The sequence below is a fragment of the Ambystoma mexicanum genome, chromosome 9 (genome assembly GCF_040938575.1).
Source record: "Ambystoma mexicanum isolate Mex_15411 chromosome 9, UKY_AmexF1_1, whole genome shotgun sequence".
Classification (NCBI taxonomy): Eukaryota; Metazoa; Chordata; class Amphibia; order Caudata; family Ambystomatidae; genus Ambystoma; species Ambystoma mexicanum.
This window is the reverse complement of record NC_090931.1, coordinates 521,990,552-522,010,688: the sequence shown is the minus strand read 5'-3', so window position 1 is coordinate 522,010,688 and position 20,137 is coordinate 521,990,552. Positions and strand designations below refer to the sequence as shown.

The 20,137-nt window shown below is 49.8% G+C and overlaps 1 protein-coding gene across 2 annotated transcripts in view; it reads left to right on the top strand.

Moving 5' to 3' along the window:
- Nucleotides 1-20,137, top strand: part of USP32 (ubiquitin specific peptidase 32) — a 3,569,419-nt gene that overhangs the window by 120,449 nt on the left and 3,428,833 nt on the right. For both annotated transcript variants that reach the window (XM_069615070.1, XM_069615069.1), the window contains exon 5: nt 430-589. In XM_069615070.1, the coding sequence (XP_069471171.1) occupies nt 430-589 (160 nt within the window). The remainder of the gene's footprint in view (nt 1-429; nt 590-20,137) is intronic.

The following is a 20,137-nucleotide window of genomic DNA, read 5'->3' as shown; positions in this document are numbered from 1 at the left end:
AAGACTGATATACACAGATTTTAAAATTTTGTGAAAATACTGAAATTGACAAAACATTAACCCTGAAAGCCAGAAACCCTAAATATAGTTTATGCTTCCGTGGTTTGTATGAGGGAATTGAGTGTGGCACAAGCAACTTTCACATTACTGTAGGCATGCCAGCCTTTTGTTCTTGCCATCCCACCTGCAGTAGCAAAGAGTAGAACCCTGCGCAGCAGCTCTTCTGAAGATCAGCTGAGGCATTTCTGTCAGTGTTCTTCGTGTTTGTAGAGTGCTACCTGTGACTTGTTTTGAAGAGCCTCACCCTTGCAGTCCAGCTTATACACGTCTATCAAATATACACCTGTCACTGATGTATTTTACTTGTGTATTGTAAAGAATGTCCTTCTTAGAATTGCTAGCTTTATTCTTCCTTGTTATTCCTTTCAGAGTGAAAAAGTAAACTATGAAAGGTTTCGCAACTGGTTGTTGCAGAACAAAGATGCTTTCACATTCTCCAGATGGCTGCTCTCCGGAGGGATTTATGTTACTCTTACTGACGATAGTGACACTCCAACTTTCTACCAAACCCTGGCTGGTGTCACACATTGTAAGTACTTTAGTGTATGCAATGTACAAACAACACACATACTGTACCTACGATTACTTTAATCAAATCAGACAAACAAAGGGATACTGAATGCTTCCATAGATAATGTCTCACGATTTGATTGATGCTTTTAAAGGATTTGTTACCACACCCTTATTTTTTTTTTTTTTTACAGTGGTGTAAACAGACCCTACTATTAAAGTTTTAGTAGTTGTCTGCCGTGTTGATACTTTATACAACAGCAATTGCAGAATTTGCAGTTTAACTTTAAGAATATGATGGGTGACTGCTATGCTTGTTACTGTTAAATATGATTTGTATAACACTCATCGTCTATTGGTATGGCCCTCTAGCTCTGCAGACTGCCGGGCAATGTTGTAGTGTCCTGAGTTTTCAGAGGACTATGATCCAACATTGTATGACAAATGCTAACCATACATGCATTTCAAATTGATATGTATGTAGACAGTTATGTGCTTTGATTACTCTGACTTTAATATGCCATTATATGTTATATTATCCACGAGCAGCTTAAAGCTACAGGTTATAATGTGCAACTTTGTGGGCTATGTATGTTTTAGCTATATTAACTGCTAGTGGTGAATGCTTTTTGGACCCAAGTAGTGTTTGTCACCCCTTGAGAGAGTGCACGGAGTTCCGGTAAAGTGTGGCCATGAGTTTTGTATATGGGAGAGAGGCCAGATAACACCCGACAACAATTGCGGGCCTTGCCTTGTCACAAACGGATACATTTACTTCTTCAGCATGGGGTCTGGCATGGATTCACATGCCCATGAATATTCCCCGTCGTCAGGCTGGGAATCCTTGTTAAAAGAAAAAAGTTTCACTTTTGTTTATAAACTGTCTTTCTCCTATAAACCAATCACTGAGCTCTGGGTCATACTTCTCACAGCCAATGTCTGTCCTCTCCCTAAGCCCCTCCTGTGGCAGCCATCTTCAGATTTTTACGGCACGTTCAAGTGTTGGCAGTCCTCCTGTTTTGCTCTAGGAGCCTTCTGTTTTTTTCATGCTTTTATGACTAGGAAAACCCTATTTTTTTGTTCAATCGAGCCCGTCTGCTCCATCATTCCTTCTTCCAATTAACGGGGATCCATTTTTCAGAATCTTCCATCGCCCCTCAAGGGCGCGATCGTTGAGTGTTTCTTCTTGGAAGTTTCCAGAAGGCCATCAGGCCTACACCGCACCGGATCATGTCAGAGGAGAAGGACGAGCTTCCTCCTTCAAGCTCTGCACCAGCTGCGGTTTGCTGAATGTTTTCACAGATGACGAGCATTCCCAGTGCCTTTTATTGTCTTCACCCGACGCACAAGGAAGATTGCGAGATTTGTCATGACTTTACCAATCGCACGATGAAGGATCGGCACGTCAGACTGGCGGCCTGGCTCAAAGCCAGGCCCTCTATCCGTGGTTCACAGGGGCATGCTTCAGCCGGATCCAGCCAGCCAGAGCAGGCTTCTAAATCCTTCGAGGGCGCTCCATCCGTGGGGGCCTCTGACAAAGCCAAGCACTGCGAGTCCGCTTCCGTCGGGATCGACACGCAAGCGGGTCCCACGACTGCCAGGGCGCATTCATCATCTCCATTGGCTTATTCTCCAGCCAACGTTCTAGTTCATCATCAAAGAGAAAGTCAGCTAACCCGGGGGAAGTTGTGGGAGGGACCAGAGTCGGCCAAGCAGGACAAAGTGTCCGACCTGCCTGTGAAGGCCCATGTGATCCAAGCCAAATCGCCCTCATCTATCGAAGTGGTTGCTGCCGCGCTCTCAAAGGCAAAAGGGGCTGACACAATCCAGGGTACCCCTGTTGCGGCCAGGGTGGCTCTTCCTCCCAGACGGGAGGCTTCGACCAAACCAGTAGAGCAGATCCTGGAAAAAAGGGAGGCTGGACATTAGCGAGAGACTGACCTCTTTGGACCCGAAAAGGGGAGGTGGCGTGGAAGAACTCCAGGGCACGGAAATCTCTTCTTCCGACAAGGAAGACATAGTTTCTGTCCACACCATCCCGGAAGAGGGTGGGGACGACAACGAAAACATTGAGGAGATGCCAAACGGAGGCGGCGGCAACTGATGATGATGATAACGACAACGGCGGCGGGGGCGACTACATAGTCGCTTGGCCCACCGACCCTGTTCCCCAGGCACCTCCCAGAGATCTAGCGCAGGATATTCTCTCGACCCTCCACACACTAGTGTCACAGATTCAGAAGAGGATGCTGAAGGCACCGCCACCACCAGCGACAACCCCGTTGACACCAGGGCCACCACCGCATAAGAAAAGGAGAAGGCATCCTACACCTCTGCTCCAACTGCCACTGCCCTCCACCTCCCCGCCCCCCGGTAGGGATACAGGGACGGCAGACACCGATGACAACGGGGCAGTCTCTCCGCCCCCAAGGGCTTCTCCCCCGGAAAAAGTGGGCTCCTTCCACTCCATGATCGCCTGTGCGTCAGAACTCTTCCTGCTCACCCCGGAAGAGAAGGAGGGCTTCCTGTATCAGCGCCGGAAGGCAAAAACAAAGACCATTCTCTTGGTTCTGCTCTTGGACAACATCTGGGATGAGGGGCTGGCGCTTCTGAAGAACCCCGCCGAAGAGAGACCGGCTAGAAAAGAAATACTGGGTGCTTGAGTCTGCACCCAAATGTCTGCGGTCACATCCATTACCGGACTCCGTGGTCTCAGTATCTGCTCAGAAGAAGTTGTCCAACCCGTCGTCCTTGATCTCTGACCCCCCCCCCCCCCGCCCCAGACAGCGAGGGTAAGAAATTGGACGCCGTGGGTAGGAAGGTCCTCTACTCGGCGGGGACGACAGTCAATGCGGCCAAAGCTTTAGCAATCCTGGCCAGGTACGATCCGGAGCTATGTTACAAGATGGCTCTGATCCTGGACTTCGTCTCCGAGGACAAGCAGGTCGAGGCAATGGAGATCCTTCAGGAAGGCAAGGTGGCGTCGGATCACGCCACCACTGTGGCCCTGGAAATTGCAGACACATTGTTCTGCCAGAGGGGAAACTGAGTTTGCCTCCGTTATCGTGGCTGGCTGAAGGCCACCAACTTTAGATAAGAGCTCCAGATGAGGGTCCTGGACATGCCGTTCGACGGAGACAACCTTTTCGGCAAGGCTGACGATGAATCATTTCATGCCATCAAGACTGACACAGAGAAGGCCCGTGCCCTGCATCATCAAGGCTCCCAGGGCGGCGCGCTGGCCTCCAAGCAGGACTGAACCGGCAGAGACGTCGGGCTGCCACCCCTGCACCCCAGTGGGGGGTCAGCTGATTTAACTTCGTCAGTTTGTGGGATAACATCTCCACCGATCTATAGGTGCTGGACGCTCTCGCCCACGGATACACTTCGGAGTTTCAGCGACAGTGTCTGTGAAGGATAGCTCGGTGGATAGCTTGGTGGCAACGTGTTCACCTTGGAAGCAAGACAACTTGGAGCACCACAGGTACGATCCCTGAGTCCACACTTAGAAACCTCTGGGTATTAAGCGTGTTATAAATAACCTATCATATCATATCAATACCACTGGTGGCCCGGCATGAATAGCACATCCCTCAGCTGCTGTGAGGTTCGGGCCATGTTATAACACGGTGCGTTAGAGCTAGTACCAAAGCGACTCCGGGACTCCTGAGTTTACTTAAGATACTTTCTAGTAAGAAAGAAGACCGGGGATGGAGGCCCATTCTCGATGTACGACGACTCAACAAATACATCAAGTCCCAGAAATTCAGGGTGGTCCCGTTGCATCACATGCTCGTCCAACTGGAGGAGGGAGACTTCATGTCATTGTTAGATCTGCAGGACGCTTACTTCTACGTCCCTATTCATGTCATGAAAAACATTGCAGCTTCCTTTGCTTCATTGTACAAGGGAAGCACTACCAGTTCAAGGCTCTGCCCCTTCGGACTGAAGTTGGCACCCAGAGTCTTTATGAAGTGCCTGGCTATGCATAGTCCTGCTTGACTCCATCGCAGGACGCACTGTTCCTTCGATCCAGGCTCAACACAGTATCCTGTCTGGCGGCCCCGTCAGAGGAAAGGATGGCGCCCATCTTGGGCAAGGTGCAATGGCTGTTAGCACAGAAGATCGCCACGGTGAGGAACATCAAGTCGCTGCTCGGCATGATGTTGTCATGTATCTACCTGATCCGGCTCTGCAGGTTACGAATGCGACTGCTCCAGGAATTCCTGGACTCCCGTTGGATCCAAGTGTCCGGAAGCTTCAAGGACAGGATCGTGCTCAACAAGGAGTTCCGTCGAGCGATAAGGTGGTGGGGCGTGCGCTCCAACATATCCGGGGGCACAGACTTCCAGAGCCCCCCATACCAGGAGACTGTCACAACGGACGCTTCGCTGGAGGGCTTGGGAGCTCACGCTGAACGTCTCCATGCCAGAGGCCTGTGGCTGCTGGAGGAGAAGAGGTTACACATCAATGTCCTTGAACTACGGGCATTGTTTTGGGCCCTCAGTTCATTTCTTCCGTCCATCAAGGGCAAAGTTTGTTGGTTTATTTATTTGTAATGCGCGCCAGACCCAGGGGTATTGGGGCACAGAGAAACGGAAAGAAAAATGAAAACTTTCTGTAAAGATCGGTGGGGGGTGTCTGTACTCATGCTCGCTATATGGTAGAGGAGAGCCACAGAGGACCCCAGCCAAGGTTCTCTATTACGGTCGCAATTGGACAAGCAATCAAGGCCTAGCTTCTCAGGAGGTGATGCAGGCTGGTTCTTAAGTACAGTGTAGTCCCCAAGCACCCACAAAGGAATGTCCACACACTGTTAGTTAAAACACAGCTCTTTATATAAAAAAGGTTCACGTTATATACACAATCACAATAACACACTTTGTGGTCCGGCAATTCTATAATGGTAAATATATACAGTTCTAGGTGGTACCACTATTACTCTGATTCCATTAAAATGCATCAACTGTACCCAGCTCAAATAGCATATGAATCAACACAACAAAACAATATCAACCATAGACTTAGGAGGAAGACAAGTTGGTTAGACAATTGGCAGAATACTGGCCCCTACCACTAGGCACAGTTCTGTATGAGGATCCCCCCACCTGGGCAACCTGTAAAGGTCTGGGCTTGTAGTGCATCTTCCATGTATTGTCTATTTGAGTCTTATCTCCTTATATCAAAGTTCGACTGCCCCAAAGTACCTGGTTTTGTAGAGTTCGTCGGCGAGTCATCGACAGGCCCTACTTGAACGCACTCCCTTTCAGGCAGCAGCCGCGGTTCGTTGAGATTTGGTGAAAAAAAATGGTGAACACTGTCGCTGAGGCACCAGCTTCAGTTCTTGCGGTGCTCATTGACGATCTGTCGAAAATGTCCTGCAAGCTGAGGTGTACGGGGCACCTCGACGACGAGTGTTCGTATCTGCGAAGAGTTACTGAAGAACTTTGTCCCAGCAAGGGCGTCGAGTCGTCCAGTGTCTCTGCCGTCTTCGGGTGGCGGGAAACCCACCGGCGGATTCTCCTAGCTCATCGACAACCTTGACTTTCTGCGGCAGGACGAAAGCGGTCGACTGTGATGAACAAGGGAGTACTTGCGACGGAAGTGGTTGACGGCTGTCTGGTGCTTCTCTTCGTTCTCCTTAGTGGTCTCCTTTTCCGGTCGGCAGCCTTTTGTAGGTCTGTCTGCCAGGGAGCTTTGGCAAAGATCAGCTGCTGCAAAATGCTCCCTCGTAGCTCGGAAAGAGGTCTCCTAGCCAGGTCCTCTCTTGGATCAGTTCCTTGAAGGCACAGCAGCTTTCAGATTAGCGAAGTGCAGCAGCAGTTCTTCTTCTTCCAGTGGGCTTCAAAGTTAAGCGTCAGTTTCAACTTAAGCTTCAGAACGATTTCTAACAGTGAGAGGCCCCCAGATATACTAGTTGGATTCTTTCATTCTGCTGGGTCACACTCGGGCAACCAATCACTCAGAAGGGCATTCAGGCAGCCAGGCAGGCATTCAGGCAGCCAGGCAGCCAATCAGGCGCACAGTTCATTCAGGCCATTCTTCTCCATCCAGACACTCAACACAGAATGTGGATTCGGACAAGCACTCTGCCATTCAGCACTACACACTGCGTTCATACCAGTTTCGGGCAGGGCTGTCTCAGTCATTGTGTCAAACACCAGATACTAGACACCCATAACACAGAATGCGTATTCGTCACACACTCCATTCACCCAGGTCCCACCCCACGGGCATACCCACAACATAGTCTTTGGGAAGGCTCCAGCCAGTCTGGCCTGGACTTCCCCACAGCACCATATATGGAACTTCCAACCAACAGCCAGTCGGGGGGGAATGGACAGAGTCAGGGCTTCCCGGGACTTCGGGAAAAGTAAGGTAACAGGCGATAGAAAGCAGGAGACCACAGGGGCCATCTTGTTTCCTATCAGGAAGCCACTGATTCCAATGACCGGGCCTGGGCATCCCAAAATGGAGGACGCTCAGGGCACCTGTCACTTCAGCACAGAGCTGCCACCAGCCCACACCCTGCTCTGTGGGCCACACATAGGTGCCTAAACACATACACTAGGAGTACAGGGTCCTACTCCCACCCAGGGGTGCCATAAGAGTATCCCAAGGGTTTGTTCACCAAACCAAATACAGGAAGAGCCGCACCGCCAGGAGTCCCACATGAACTCCTGCGCGGAAAACAAGACAGTACACATGCTAAAAAGCAATAAAGCACAAGGATACACAGGCCCTGTCCCTCCGATGCATTTCCAGCATCACACTTTCAAATTCTAGTTACTCAGGTTACAAAAAAAGTACACAATGGTTTACATCAAAGTTACAGTTGGGTAGATGTGTGTCAGATATATACATACAAGTGGGCATAAACGTTGTGCAATTACAAAATATACAGGGTAAAATTCACATATACAAACTTTGCATAATCAATGTGTAGTTAAATCTAGTGGGTACTGCAGAGAGACGGTAAGCGGGCGGTACGTCACAGGGCGAGTTAGTGGTCTTTGTCTCTAAGCCATTTGATGATGATGATGTGTCTGAAGCTCCGAAAGGTCTGATCCGCCCTCAAGAATGGGGGCAGGGAGTTCCATAACTGAGCTGTTTTAACCGGGAAGCTGCCCCCTCCACCACCAGCTTTTGTCAATTTAAGCCTAGGTGCGACTATACAATCTGTTAGTCGTCCCAGTGGGTCGGCTAGAAGTTTTTCTAATGATCCTATCCACCAGGTAGCGACTTGCCGCGCTATTTAGGCATTTATGGGTTAGCAAAGCGGTTTTGAGCAGAATTTTGTCACTGGGGGATAGCCATTTGTTCTGCCTCTGAGATGTGCTCTTTCCTAGCAATGCCCTGTGCTGTTCTGAAGGCATTATCTTTGAGAATTTGGATCTTGTTGACAATATATTTGCTAGCGCCCAGGTACAGCGAGTTGCAATAGTCCAACTTGGTCAAAAATAGGGGTCGGGCCAGTATGGTGCAGCTATCCTTAGATCGAAAAAGTTTTACCTGCTCTGATCAGTTTGCATGTGTATGCCAAAGCCGAGGCCATAGCATTGACCGGTTTAGCAAGTGAGAGTAGAGTCTAGGTAAAAACCTGAGGTTTTTACCTGCTTTGGTAACTTTGATGATGTTGCCATTGATATTAAAAGAGTTATATTTGTGGCCAAGTTTGTTGAGGTTGATTGCAGTCCCCAAGATGAGGAGCTCAGTTTTGTCATCATTCCGGCATAGACCGTGGGCAGCCATCCATGCCTGGATGATGAGATAGATTTTATCCACCAAGGCCAAATCCTTGTCATAATCCTAGGTAAACGGTATGAGAATCTGGGTGTCATCTGCATAGTTAGTGTAGGTGACACCAAGAAGGTCCAGATCATCGAAAAGAGGTTTAGTAAAAATATTGTACATTGTGGGCGAGACAAAGAGCCCTGTGGCACACCACATGTGATAGAAATGGGGTCTGCCGCCACCGATGGCGAGAAGAATCTCATGGTCCTGTTAATCAGAAAGGATTGGATCCATGTTATGGCATCCTGTGAGAAGTGAGCTGCTGAGTCAAGGTGATTGCATAAGACTTTATGGTCCACCAGATCGAAGGCAGCCGAAAGACACAGGAGAAGTAGTAAAGCTGTATTCCCCCTGTCCTTAAGTTCATCCATCTGGCTTTTAAGATCAATCAATGCAATTTTAGTGCCGTGTTGGTGCCTGAAACCAGATTGAAAGATTCCCAGGAGCTGGTTGGACTCAAGGTACTCCTGTTTCTGGAGATAGCCACCCGGTATAGAATTTTGAGTAAAAATGGCACGATTGTGATGGGCCTATGGTTTGTGGGGATGGATGGGTCTAGTGATAGTTTTTTAAGGAGGGGAAGGACCCAGGACTCCTTTAAATTGTTGGGAATAGTGCCAGAAGTAAAGGAGGCATTCATAAGTTTGGTTATGAAAGGTGCGAGGTCTCTCGCGGCACCTTTGATTATTCGGGCTGGACACTTGTCTCCCTGACAGTTTGAAGGTTTAAGAGGGAGGATGATTTTTTTCAACCTCAAGGATCGATACTCTTGAAAAGCTGAAACGAGGTGATGGTTTAGGGGAATGTGAAGGCATTCTGCCCTGCAAGTCAGAATTGGGTAGGTTAGCTTTTTTATCAGCAATTGTATTTTGGAGAAGGGTGATTTTGTTAGTTAAGGCAATCTATATATTAGAACACCAGTGTTTGTCTTTCACACAATTATCTGATGCCGGTACAGGGGCTTCCAGCTCTTTTAGGATTGCAAAGTGCTCCTTTGTACTTGAGTTTGCTTGAAGAATCCTGTTATTGTAAGTTTCCTGTTTGGTAGATATTATTTCTTTCTTGTATAAGGCAGAGATGTTGATAAGGTTAGTTTTGTGTTCATCGTTTGGTAGGTGTCCCCAAGCGACTTCACGTATTCTTTTTTCGGTTCTCTGTTTTAAGATGCTGCGTGAACCAAGAGTTCAGGTGAGCTCTGGGTTTACTTTTCCTAAGTTTTAGTGGCACGATGATGTCTTATGCTTTTGTCGAGGTGTTATTGTATTCATCTACTAGCGTGGATGGGTCATTGGAATCGGTCAGTGAGTTGAGGATAGGTATAATTAGTGGTAAGAGTTTTTCGGCCGTGATGTTCTGTTTTTTTTTTTTTCTGTTGAGGATGGGAGGAGCTTCAGAGTTATTTTTGCTGGTGAGAATTTTGACTGAGAGCGTGAATGAAAGAAGCTACTGGTCTGTCCACAGCTGAGGAGTTATGAAGGTGATAGCGGCATTGCAGTTGAGTTCTGCCACCCAATCTAGTGTTGTTCCTTTATTGTGAGTAGGCAGTCACTCTTTGAATAAAGCCAAATTTAGTAAGCATATTAGAGAATGCTGTGGCATGCTGGTCATTGGGGTAGTTGAATTCCAAGTTGAGATCCCCCAACAATGTATTTGAGACATAGTTTTCAAATTATTAGATAGGATAATAGAGATTTCTGATGCTTGTCAATCTGCTTAGAAGCACATGCTGTGCATATGGTCTGACATCCAGTGGTAACCGCAGAGTATTGCATCTTGTCTTTCGGGAACCGAAAGGGGATGTCCGCATAGGCGTGTCTGTAACACTATCCCTATTGTGACGTGTAGTGTACCCAAAATCCCTCAAGCGCCGAGGTCCCTCAGATTGTTTTTTTCCGCCCAGATAACTGGTCACCCTATAGTGGAACTCTTACATAAGCGACATTGTTTATCTTATACTGACTTGTAGGTTATTCCCCGTTAAGTCACTTCGGTCACTAGAACATCTTCGACGAAGACTGCAGGGAATTTGTCTACGATGGTGGATTTTCAGCGCCTAAGATCCGGCAGCCGGACTTTCCATGTGGTCGTGCCCTCTGGCCGACCTTTACAGTAGGGAGAGTGGGGTTGGGGTGGCGATATTTTCGGTATGTCTTTCCTTTTTCCCCCTCTTTACACGTTCGGTCTGGTCATCTTCCCCTTTTGCTATGGAAAGGACTCCTTTTAGGTTCTGCCCCAAATGTAGAGTCAGATATTCGTGGAAGGACGAACACAGGACGTGCAACGTCTGTCTCCCCTTAGACTACGACGAAAAGCGGTGTGCTGCCTGCAAACTCCTTCGGCCTAAGACCCTTAAGGAGTGCCGTGTAAAGTGGTGGGCCAGGTACGGTATGTCACGGGTAGAACCCCCTTGCCCCACTGCCACACCCGCTGAGAGCGACAGGGGCATTGCACTTTATGCTCATTCTGATTCTGGTACTGTCTGGGACTCACTGATGCTGATATTTCTGCAAGAGGAAGGTCTAAAAACTGTTTCAAACGGGCGCTGTGTGTGCTATATATACTGGTGATGGCGTTGACTCTGAGAAGTAAGCCCTGAAGTTGCTCTAGCAATGGAGGGGATTCAGAAGTCTCTGGACATTCTATCCAAAGACCTAAAGCAGATAAGCACAAGAATGGGGGACACGGAGGAGGCAATACATTCACTACACAAGGACATCATCCATCTGCAGGGAGAGCTAGCGGGAGCCAAACAGGGAATGGAAGAACTGATTTCTACCATTGAAGATCTCGAAAATAGACACAAAAGAGAGAACTCTAGAATCCGAAGCCTTGAGGAAAACGTGGAATGTTCAGACTTGAAGGCATGGGTTCCCCGCTTCTTAAGGACACCTTCCTTGGAATATCTGCTGATTCTTTCATTCTTGACCGGGTGAATAGGGTAAGACTGTTGCATTGGGTCCCACCTGCCCAGCCCAGAGATTTGTTCATGAAGTCACGACTAATGAAGAAATTCTGAGAAGCCTCCAAGGCGATAGGGGAAATTCCCCATGGCACACTAAAGCTTCTCATTTTTCAGAACTCTGGTGGCCTTGACACTCCAAAAAAGGCTGGCATTTCACCCAGTAACAGGGAACCTCCCACAGGAGCATGGGCAGTACTGTTGGACATGCCCATTTGGCTTTCTCTTCACCCGGGAGGGGAAGCAGTGGTGTTGCACAACTCTTGAAGAGACAGCCATAGGCCTGGGGATTCCCCTGTAGCAGAACAGAGAAGAGGACAATGAGAGAAGATGGAGGCGCATCCGCGGTAGGGGCCTGAGAGGAGGGTTGGGAGCCTGGGCATGGTCCACCAGGATGAGCTAATGGCTTTACACAGGATGGGTTACTCCGGGAACAGGAAGGTAATTCTCATCTGCTGGTTGGGATTTATGCATGGATGGTGTCCGGTTGGGTGTTTCGCTCAGGGAAGGGTGAAGCAGACTTGTCTGGCTTACAATCTGGGGGGGACATAACTGCTTACTCACGCCCATGGGAAAGTTGTTTGGTTAATTTGGTTAAATGGTTACAATTTAATTTTTAGTTGGATGGAAGTAAGAAGGCGCAGCAATACAGATATTACTCCAATGGTAGGATTGTTTCTGATGTGTCGGGTCCGGGAGAGTTGGAAGGTCTCCTTATACATGCCTCATGTTCCCTAGCGCTGTGGCATTGTGATGCTTGATCCACAATGTCGGGGGGGTTTAAATCCCCCCCGGAAACTTTACATATTACTCCAAAGGTTTAAAAGGCAACAGATTAATGTAGCGTTGCTGCAGTAGATGCAACTCTGGAGGGTGGATATTAATGGGCTTCATAGCAGGGCATTTCCACAACAATTCCACACCAATCACCGGCTGAAAAAAGGGGGGTTGTGCATCCTAATAGGTTGGAACACCACCTTTTAGTCTGCAGGAGGTTAAATATGATGAAGAGGATCAGTTCCTGTTTATGTCAGGAGTACAGGGGATTTCGCAGGTTAGGCTTGCTTCAATCTATGGGCCAAACTCTGGGCAGAATTCATTTCTGCTACAGTACTTTGTGGTACTTTTGGGCTTCGCTGTAGGACACCTCATACTAGGAGGGGATTTCAATCTACCTATGGACCCTGTGAGAAACCTGAGGGTATTCTCATTCTTATCCCCCTATGGGTCCTCGCGCAGGTGGCCAAGGAAAGGCCATCGCTCTTGGATCCCGACCCTTGGGGTGGACAATTGAGGGAGGATCACCTGGGCGCAGGGTCTGTGGGGACTGCGAGTGGGATTCCCTTGGGAGAGACATGGTTTCCCCCTTTTCCTACTACTGACCAACCTGACCCTTTCCCCCTTTTCATGGGGTGTTATAAACCAACTCCCCTGGCTTCCACGTATTAATCTACAAAAAGTACTGAGATGAGAAGAGGAGTAATGAGAACTAGTTGCTTTTACTACTCTGGTACTGAGACGAGGAAGAGGCCTGCTGAAAGCAGTAGAGGTGGCCTCTTAATGATGCTCAGGCAGGGCTAATTGAAAACTCGCACCTGCAGCCTGTTAAGGGGCTGCAAGTGTATAAAAAGCCCAATCAAATGAGAGTGAGAGAGGATGCAGTGACGAGAGCAGTGGCAGTAAAATAGCAGCAGCAGAGATGCCAAGAGACAGAGCGGGGAGATGCCTGTGTGGGGCACAGCTATGGTTCAGAGAAGAGCAGCCCCGGGGTCCTTGAAAAGGGAGCCTTGTCGGAAGGCTGCTCCTTTTTCTATTGCTCTAAGTGCTCATTCTCCTGGGGCCGAAGCCGGCACAGAAATGCATATGGGGCAGGAGCCTTAAGGCACCGCCGACCAGAAGGATGGGTGATCTTTACTGGAGGAACTTGCATTGAAGCAACTGGTGAGCTTCTAAGCAATCAGAAACTCGGTATGCAACTGTTTGATCTTACGCGCAAGATTATTTTATATCAGATTGGTCGCGTGAATAGCGAGACAAGTTTTCGAAGGTCTCCAATCCGAATCCTTGCAAAGCAGCAGCTATTAAGACTTATTTATCCTTGAACGAGAGAGGATACTTTCTTACAGAGTGGCCACGTGCATATGCAAGCAAGTTTTTTCGAAAGTCTGCGAGTACTGGGCATATTTAAAGGCAAACTACAAAGGCATATTACAACAAAGTGAATTGAAAATAACAGAGTGATTTACTTGAAAACCCTTAAATATTATTGAATGTCAAACCAAAAATAAAGCTTGACAAATATATTCTCACATTCCAAATACTGCACGTTAAGAAGATACTCATACGTCCTGTCCCCCCACCCTTCCTGCATCATTGTGGGCCTACCCCAACATGGGGACGGTACCCGAACCTTTGGCAGCAAAAAAGTGTGCTTCCCCTTTAAATTTAGTGTAGCACACAGGGGCACCTCACCTCAGTCCCTTTTTCTTCATGGATGTTGTAGGACCTGTCAGCTAGGCGCAGATACTGATTTCTTTTTTTTTTTAACTTTCCACTTGCTCCCTGTTCTTTTTGTTTTTCAATCATCTTCACCTCCCTTCTGTGCCATGCCTCCCCCAGCGCATGTCTGCTGCATGGGGATTCATGAGATGTACGTGCTGCGACCGCTCGTTCCCGGACTCAGGCCCCCATGAAGTCTCTGTGTCAGGGGCCCGTCCGCCGGTGGGACGCGTGCATGGCTTGCAGCGCTCTTTGTCAATGGGCGTTGAAGAATCTGCTGTCGCGTTGAAGGGAGATCTTCCACACTTCTCCTCCAGCTCACCTTAAAGACTATGGGCCTCATTACGACCCTGCCGGTCCGGAAAGAACGGTGGTGGTAAAACCACCACCACCGTTTTTTCCGGACCGGCTGATTCAGAGTCCTGCAGACGGGAGGTGTCACTCCCGCCAGGTCTAACCTGGCGGGTTTAACTCCACCCGCCTGCAGGTGGACATGGAAACAGCGGCTCTGTCAGACGGAACCGGTGTTTCCATGGTCCCCATCCCCATGGAGTCCTATGGGACTCCATGGAAATGGGGACTTGCAGAATTCTGCCTCCAGAATTACCAGGTCACCAGGGTCGTAATGCCCCAGTGATTCCGGGAATCACGGAGACGGAATGGTAATAGGGGTCCGGCGGTAGCCTGACGGTTTTTCCGGCACAGTTACCACCGGACTCGTAATGAGGCTCTATGTCTCCAAGACCTCAGGTCAAGACAAGGTAGGCCCTTTATTTAGTACGGCTCCTCAGCACAGAGACTCCTTCCTAGGGGTTCTTTCGGGCAAGGGTTCCTTGGTTTCAGGTTCTGGCAGGCAAGAGGCCTTTAAGGTTACCGGTTCCCATGCTGAAGGACTCAGGGGCCCTATGGGACTGTCCTCTCCTCATACTCTCCTCAGAGTATGTCCTCCTTATCAACCCCAAGGGGCAAAGGATCGTTGTGTTCTGCCTCCAAGAGTCAGTCCTTAGCATGATCCAGCACGACAACCGGTGCAGGTGCAGAGGGTGCACAGCCTACTGGAGCTCCTTCTGAGGTCGTGCGTCAGGGCGATTTGACTACCGGCTGGCCGGCTGAGGGCTCAGGGCCTACCAGAGTGATCTGAGGTTGACGCTTCTGTTTTGGTTTCAGGGCACAAGGCGCGTCCTCCCTTGTCTGAGCCAGCACGTGGCTTGGGGGCTTCATGCCCTCCCGCCCAGGGCGTGGCAAAAGGCCCCAGTTTGGCAGATAAGCACGTGGCAGAGCCTGCTAGGCTGGCGTCCACCTTGGATCCAGGCCCAGGCCCTCCTGTGATTTCACCCATTGAATGGGCCTTGCAAGAAGGTCCCAGTCTCCTTCACTCTGGAAGTGCTGGTGGACTGTATGTTATAGGCAGCTGGTCTCCTCAAAGATGCATCTACCCACCATAGCCTTACCACTACACGCCTCGCATGCCTCAGTGCTTTGATCAGGATCACTGAGAGACCCAGCACTTCGGAGGGGACCCGGCGGCTTGCGAGGACTGGTTCTTTGAACACGTCCTCCTCCTCATGCATTCCCCACAGATGACGGGGCTCCTAAAGGACATAGTGAAGGAGGTGATCCTGCAGGTTGTGCCTCCTCGACCTCCACCACTAGGCCCTCTGCCTGTTCCTCCAGGGCTGCCGGTGCCAGTGCCTGTCCCTCCCCCGGTCCAGGCCTTGCCGCTCATCCAGACCCCTCCACCTCCTATTGTACCAACAGCGCCACCCCCTCAACTATTGGACCTTTGTTTGGTTTCGGACCGGGGGGGGGGCGACCATGCCAGCACCTGTGTCCTATGGCCTGGACTCCCCTCAGTTTGTAAAAAATAAAAAAGGTGGGTGGGGGCGATGATGACACTCAGCATCTGTTAAGGCATTTGATGACTGCCTTCAGGGCCATGCAGCGTTCCTGCAGGTCCTCCTGCCAAAGGAAGCCCCTCAGGAGCTCAGGAGGCATGAGTACTAGCAGAGGTTTTGGGGATAATGAACCACAAGCTGTTCTGGCATTCTGTTCTAGAAAGATGTCCTGCAGGTGGCGAGAAAGATCTGGGAGAAGCCCAACGCCCAGATGAACAAGAAGTTGGTCAGCAGGTTCAGGCTGCCTGATGGGGATCCGGTCCTCCTATCCTTCCACCCTCAGCCACACTCTTCAGTGGTGGCTGCGGACCTCCCTTTATTCTAAACTATGGTCTTTGTCATCTTCCTCCTCGGGAGCCTCCTCCACTTGCCTGCCCAAGGAGTCTTTGAGCAAACGGTGCTACTCCATATCAGGGCTGCATTTGCGGCAGGCCAATGCTGACGCCCTTTTGGCTGTGGCTAATCAGAAGCTGTGGTGGGAGCTGGGGGAGTTTCTGCCTGACCTCCCCCTGGAGCAGCAAGCCTCCTTCTAGGCTGGTCTGGTGGATGCCCGAGCTGTTGCAAAGGACCTCATGCAATCTTCAGTCTCTGACATCAACGCAGCCAGCAGATGGCTGTGCCTGGGGATCGAGATAAGGACGGTTTGGATGCATGCCACTAAGGTTTCATCTGACGTGCAACAGCGAATCCCACATGTTCCCTTCGAGGGCATGGACCTCTTTCTTATGTGCACCGATGACAAGTTGACAAAGAAGACGTCCTCCATGCAAGCCTCTCTAAGTCCTGTCCTGGCTTAGTCGGGATGGCCAAGAAGTCCTTCCTTCAGTCTCAGGACAGGGCCGACTTCAAACCCTGCGCTTTCACTGGCTTCAAGGGGTTTCGGGACCGTGGTACACAGAGGCCTGACGGGTCGCCCAGCAACAACAGGAGGAAGCAGCAGAGGACTTTGCATGGTTTTTTTCAGCTCCCCCTCCTCTACTCCCTCAGACACCAAAAAAGCAATGGCGTCCTGGTCGGGGAACACAGCTCCCAAGTAGGGGGCCGGCTGGCTCTCTTCCAGGACAGCTGGAAGTGTTATTTTGAGAGTCCCTGGATCTTTTCTGTAGTCTCCACGGGCTTCAGTCTTCCTCTTCCTCTACCTTCCTCTCCTCCACGTCAGATAGGGTCCCCAGCCGATTTACAGGAGATCCTTTCTCTTCTGCCGATGCAGGCGGTGGAGCCGTTTCCTCAGTCAGACAGGGGCTCCGGCTTCTATTCCAGGATTTTTGCGGTCCCAAGAACAACCAGGTTGTCTGGATGGTAGTCCTGGACCTGTCTTTCCTCATCTTGTCTTTACCGTTACCGCTCAAACGCTTCAATATGATTACTCCCCATCAAATAGCGGAATCACTGTGCGCAGGGGACTGGATGTGTTCCCTAGACCTCACGGATGCGTTCCTTCATGTCCCCATCTACCAGGTGCATCAGTTTCTGCAGTTCACAATGCTATCGTACCACTTTGGCTCCTTGTGTGTTCATGAAACTGATGAATGCAGTGGCAGGTCTCCTCTGCCTGGAGGGCCATCACTTATACCCTTATCTGGATGACTGGCTAGTCAGGGCCAGCTCTCCCGAGGGAGCGGTGCACTCCTGCCAAAGGCTGGCGGACGTTCTGCACCAGCTGGGCTTCTCCCTCAACCAGCAGAAGTCAGCCAACTCCTGGCCAGGATATGGTGTTCCTTGTAGTCCACTGGGACACGGCTGTGCATAGGGTGTTCCCCATGCCCAAGAGGCTCCTCTCCTGCCGCAAGGCAATAGTGCATGCATTTTCTAGCCAACTCGACCACCTCGGCATGGTGGTGCCACCGCCTTCTGGGACTGATGGCATCTTGCATGCACACGGTCTAGCTCGCCCACCTCAAGATGAGGCGCCTGCACCTCCACCTGGCAGCCAACTGGGACCAGGAAACTGGGTCGCAGTCAGACTGGAACCAAATCAGCCCGCTCCTTATCCCGGATCTTTGCTGGTGGCTGATGGACTGCAATGTGGCAGTGGGAACCCCCTTGACCTAACTGGAGCTCACTCTGGTGGTGACGACAGATTCCTTGCTGTCGGCTGGGTGGCCACTCTGGAGGGCTACTCCAGGCATGGTGCATTGCCCAGGGAGAAGGACCTTCTGCATATCAATATCCTCGAGCTCATGGCGGCGGGCCTGGCACTCAAATCAGGGACACTGCCTCTCATCAGGGACGCTGCTGTTCTGGTCAGGACTGACAACTCCACTACGATGTTTTACATGAACAAGCAGGGTGGCACCCGTTTCGCTTCCTCCTGTGCATGGAGGCGGTGGCGATCTGGGAATGGGCCCTTCTCCAGCATGGGGTCTGGCATGGATTCACATGCTCATGAATATTCCCTGTCGTCAGGCCGGGAATCCTCGGTAATAGAAAAAACAGTTTCACTTTCACTTACAAACTGGCTTTCTCATCTAAACCAATCACTGAGCTCTGGGTCATACTGCCCCAGCCAATAACTGCCCCCTCCCTAAGCCCTTCCTCTAGCAGCCATCTTCATATTTTTGCTGCATGTTCAAGTGTTGGGAGTCCTTGTGTTTTGCTCCGTGAGCTTTTCTTCGTTTTCGCACCTTTTTGGATAAAATTTCTATTTTTGGTTATTTAAGCCTGTGTGCTCTTTCGCTCCTTTGTCCAGCAAGCGGGGATCCGTTTGTCAGCGTCTTTCAACGCCCCTCAAGGGCCAGAATCGTCAAAGTTTCATTGAAGATTCCTGTTAGGCAAGACTGTATGCAGTATCCTTGGGGTGCACTACAACAACCCTGAACTCCTGGCAATAGGAACCCAACCTTTGGTATAAGTCTGTACTCCACAGGTTGGTTTATGTTTTGAACAGCCAGGCTTATCTCGAGCTGTAGGGGAGTTACACGGAGATTCACAGTGACAAGTATTGAAATAAACTCTTACACACAAGGTTTCTTGAATAAACAATTATTAATTTATTTAACCGTCAGAGTAAGCCTTCTTCAGAAGCGACAATATAACTAACACTCAAATACACTTAAAAAATACACACTCTTAAGATTTCTAAATCAGCAAGTACCCATTTGGGATGGTCCTCAGACACTACCTATACCCTCAGGGTACTTCAATGGTTAGGGTGCTGGGGACATTAATATATCACTGTTGCATTTAGATTTTTTGAATATGTCAAAGGAAAAAGGTTATGTAGAACAACACAAGAGATCACACAAATATTCTGAAGAAGGTAAGTACTTTTGGTAACCTCCAATGCAAAGTTAGATAACCCCTTCTTGGAAGAAGACACAACACCTAAGCAGAGGAGAGAAGAGTCATTCAGGGAGCCAGGCCAGCCAATGTTAAGTTGGCAAAAGTCAAGGTGAACTTGAGCACTTCTTGCAGGTAAGTAAAAGTCTTGCACAATGTTTTAGAACTCTTTCTAGAATAAGAAGAAATTCAAAGTAGAGCCACAAGCTGATTAGACTTGTGAGGTAAAGATGCTGTCAGCAACTCTACAGGGACAAGCAAGGTGGCACAACACGAGGTACATTCTCTCAGACTTTACAGTACATTTAGGTTGAAGAAAATTGCAGCACATGACTTCTGTTCCTGTGCAGCTCTGCAGATCCTGGTGTTCCTGGGTGTTAGTCGTGGGGACTGCACTGCAGTGGGACGGTCACTGCTCGCAACCGGCAATCTTCAAACAAGTGGCACTTAGGTGTTTCAGCTCCTTGCGTCTACCGCAAATCGCAACACTGCGGTTCCTGGCTGTTGAGATGGGCTTTCCTTGCATCTGGGGTCCCGCACTCTGTTGAGGGGGCTCAGGCTCGGTCAGTCCTGCTTCCTGGGAGTCCAGAGGATCTTCCTGGAGCTCTTGGCTAGCTTAAAAGCAACGCACACAATCTGGTGTTCCTCTATCTGGCTATTCGGTTACAGCAGCGGAAATTCAACCAGCTCCGAGAGGATGTCCAGGTGGCTTACTTTGGGGTTGATTGGTCCCACCAACTCAAAGGGAGAAGTAGTCTTTGCAGGGGCTTCTCTGTCGATATGAATTTGGAGTTTCAGAACCGCAGGAGGGCTTTACTGGGCAAACCATCGGTCCAGGAGTTGCAGTAGGCGTCCTCTTCAAGTTAACTTCTTCGGGTTCCTTCGTCCAGTGGTCGACTGCCTTCCAAGCCAAAAAGCCTCGCCTTTTATGCAGGTTTCTCCCATTCATTGCAGCCTAGCTGTCAGTCACCCAGCAGTGTGGCTGTCCTTGCCGGACAGCCAGCCAGCTTATCACCTAAGAGTGCATTCCTGTCTCCTAGGAGACTAAGTACAGGGAGCTTTGGGCACCTTCCTCGCTTCCTGACCCCGCCAGACACCCTAGAGCCAGAGACAGGCTTCACTCGTGAATCCCACCAAAGGC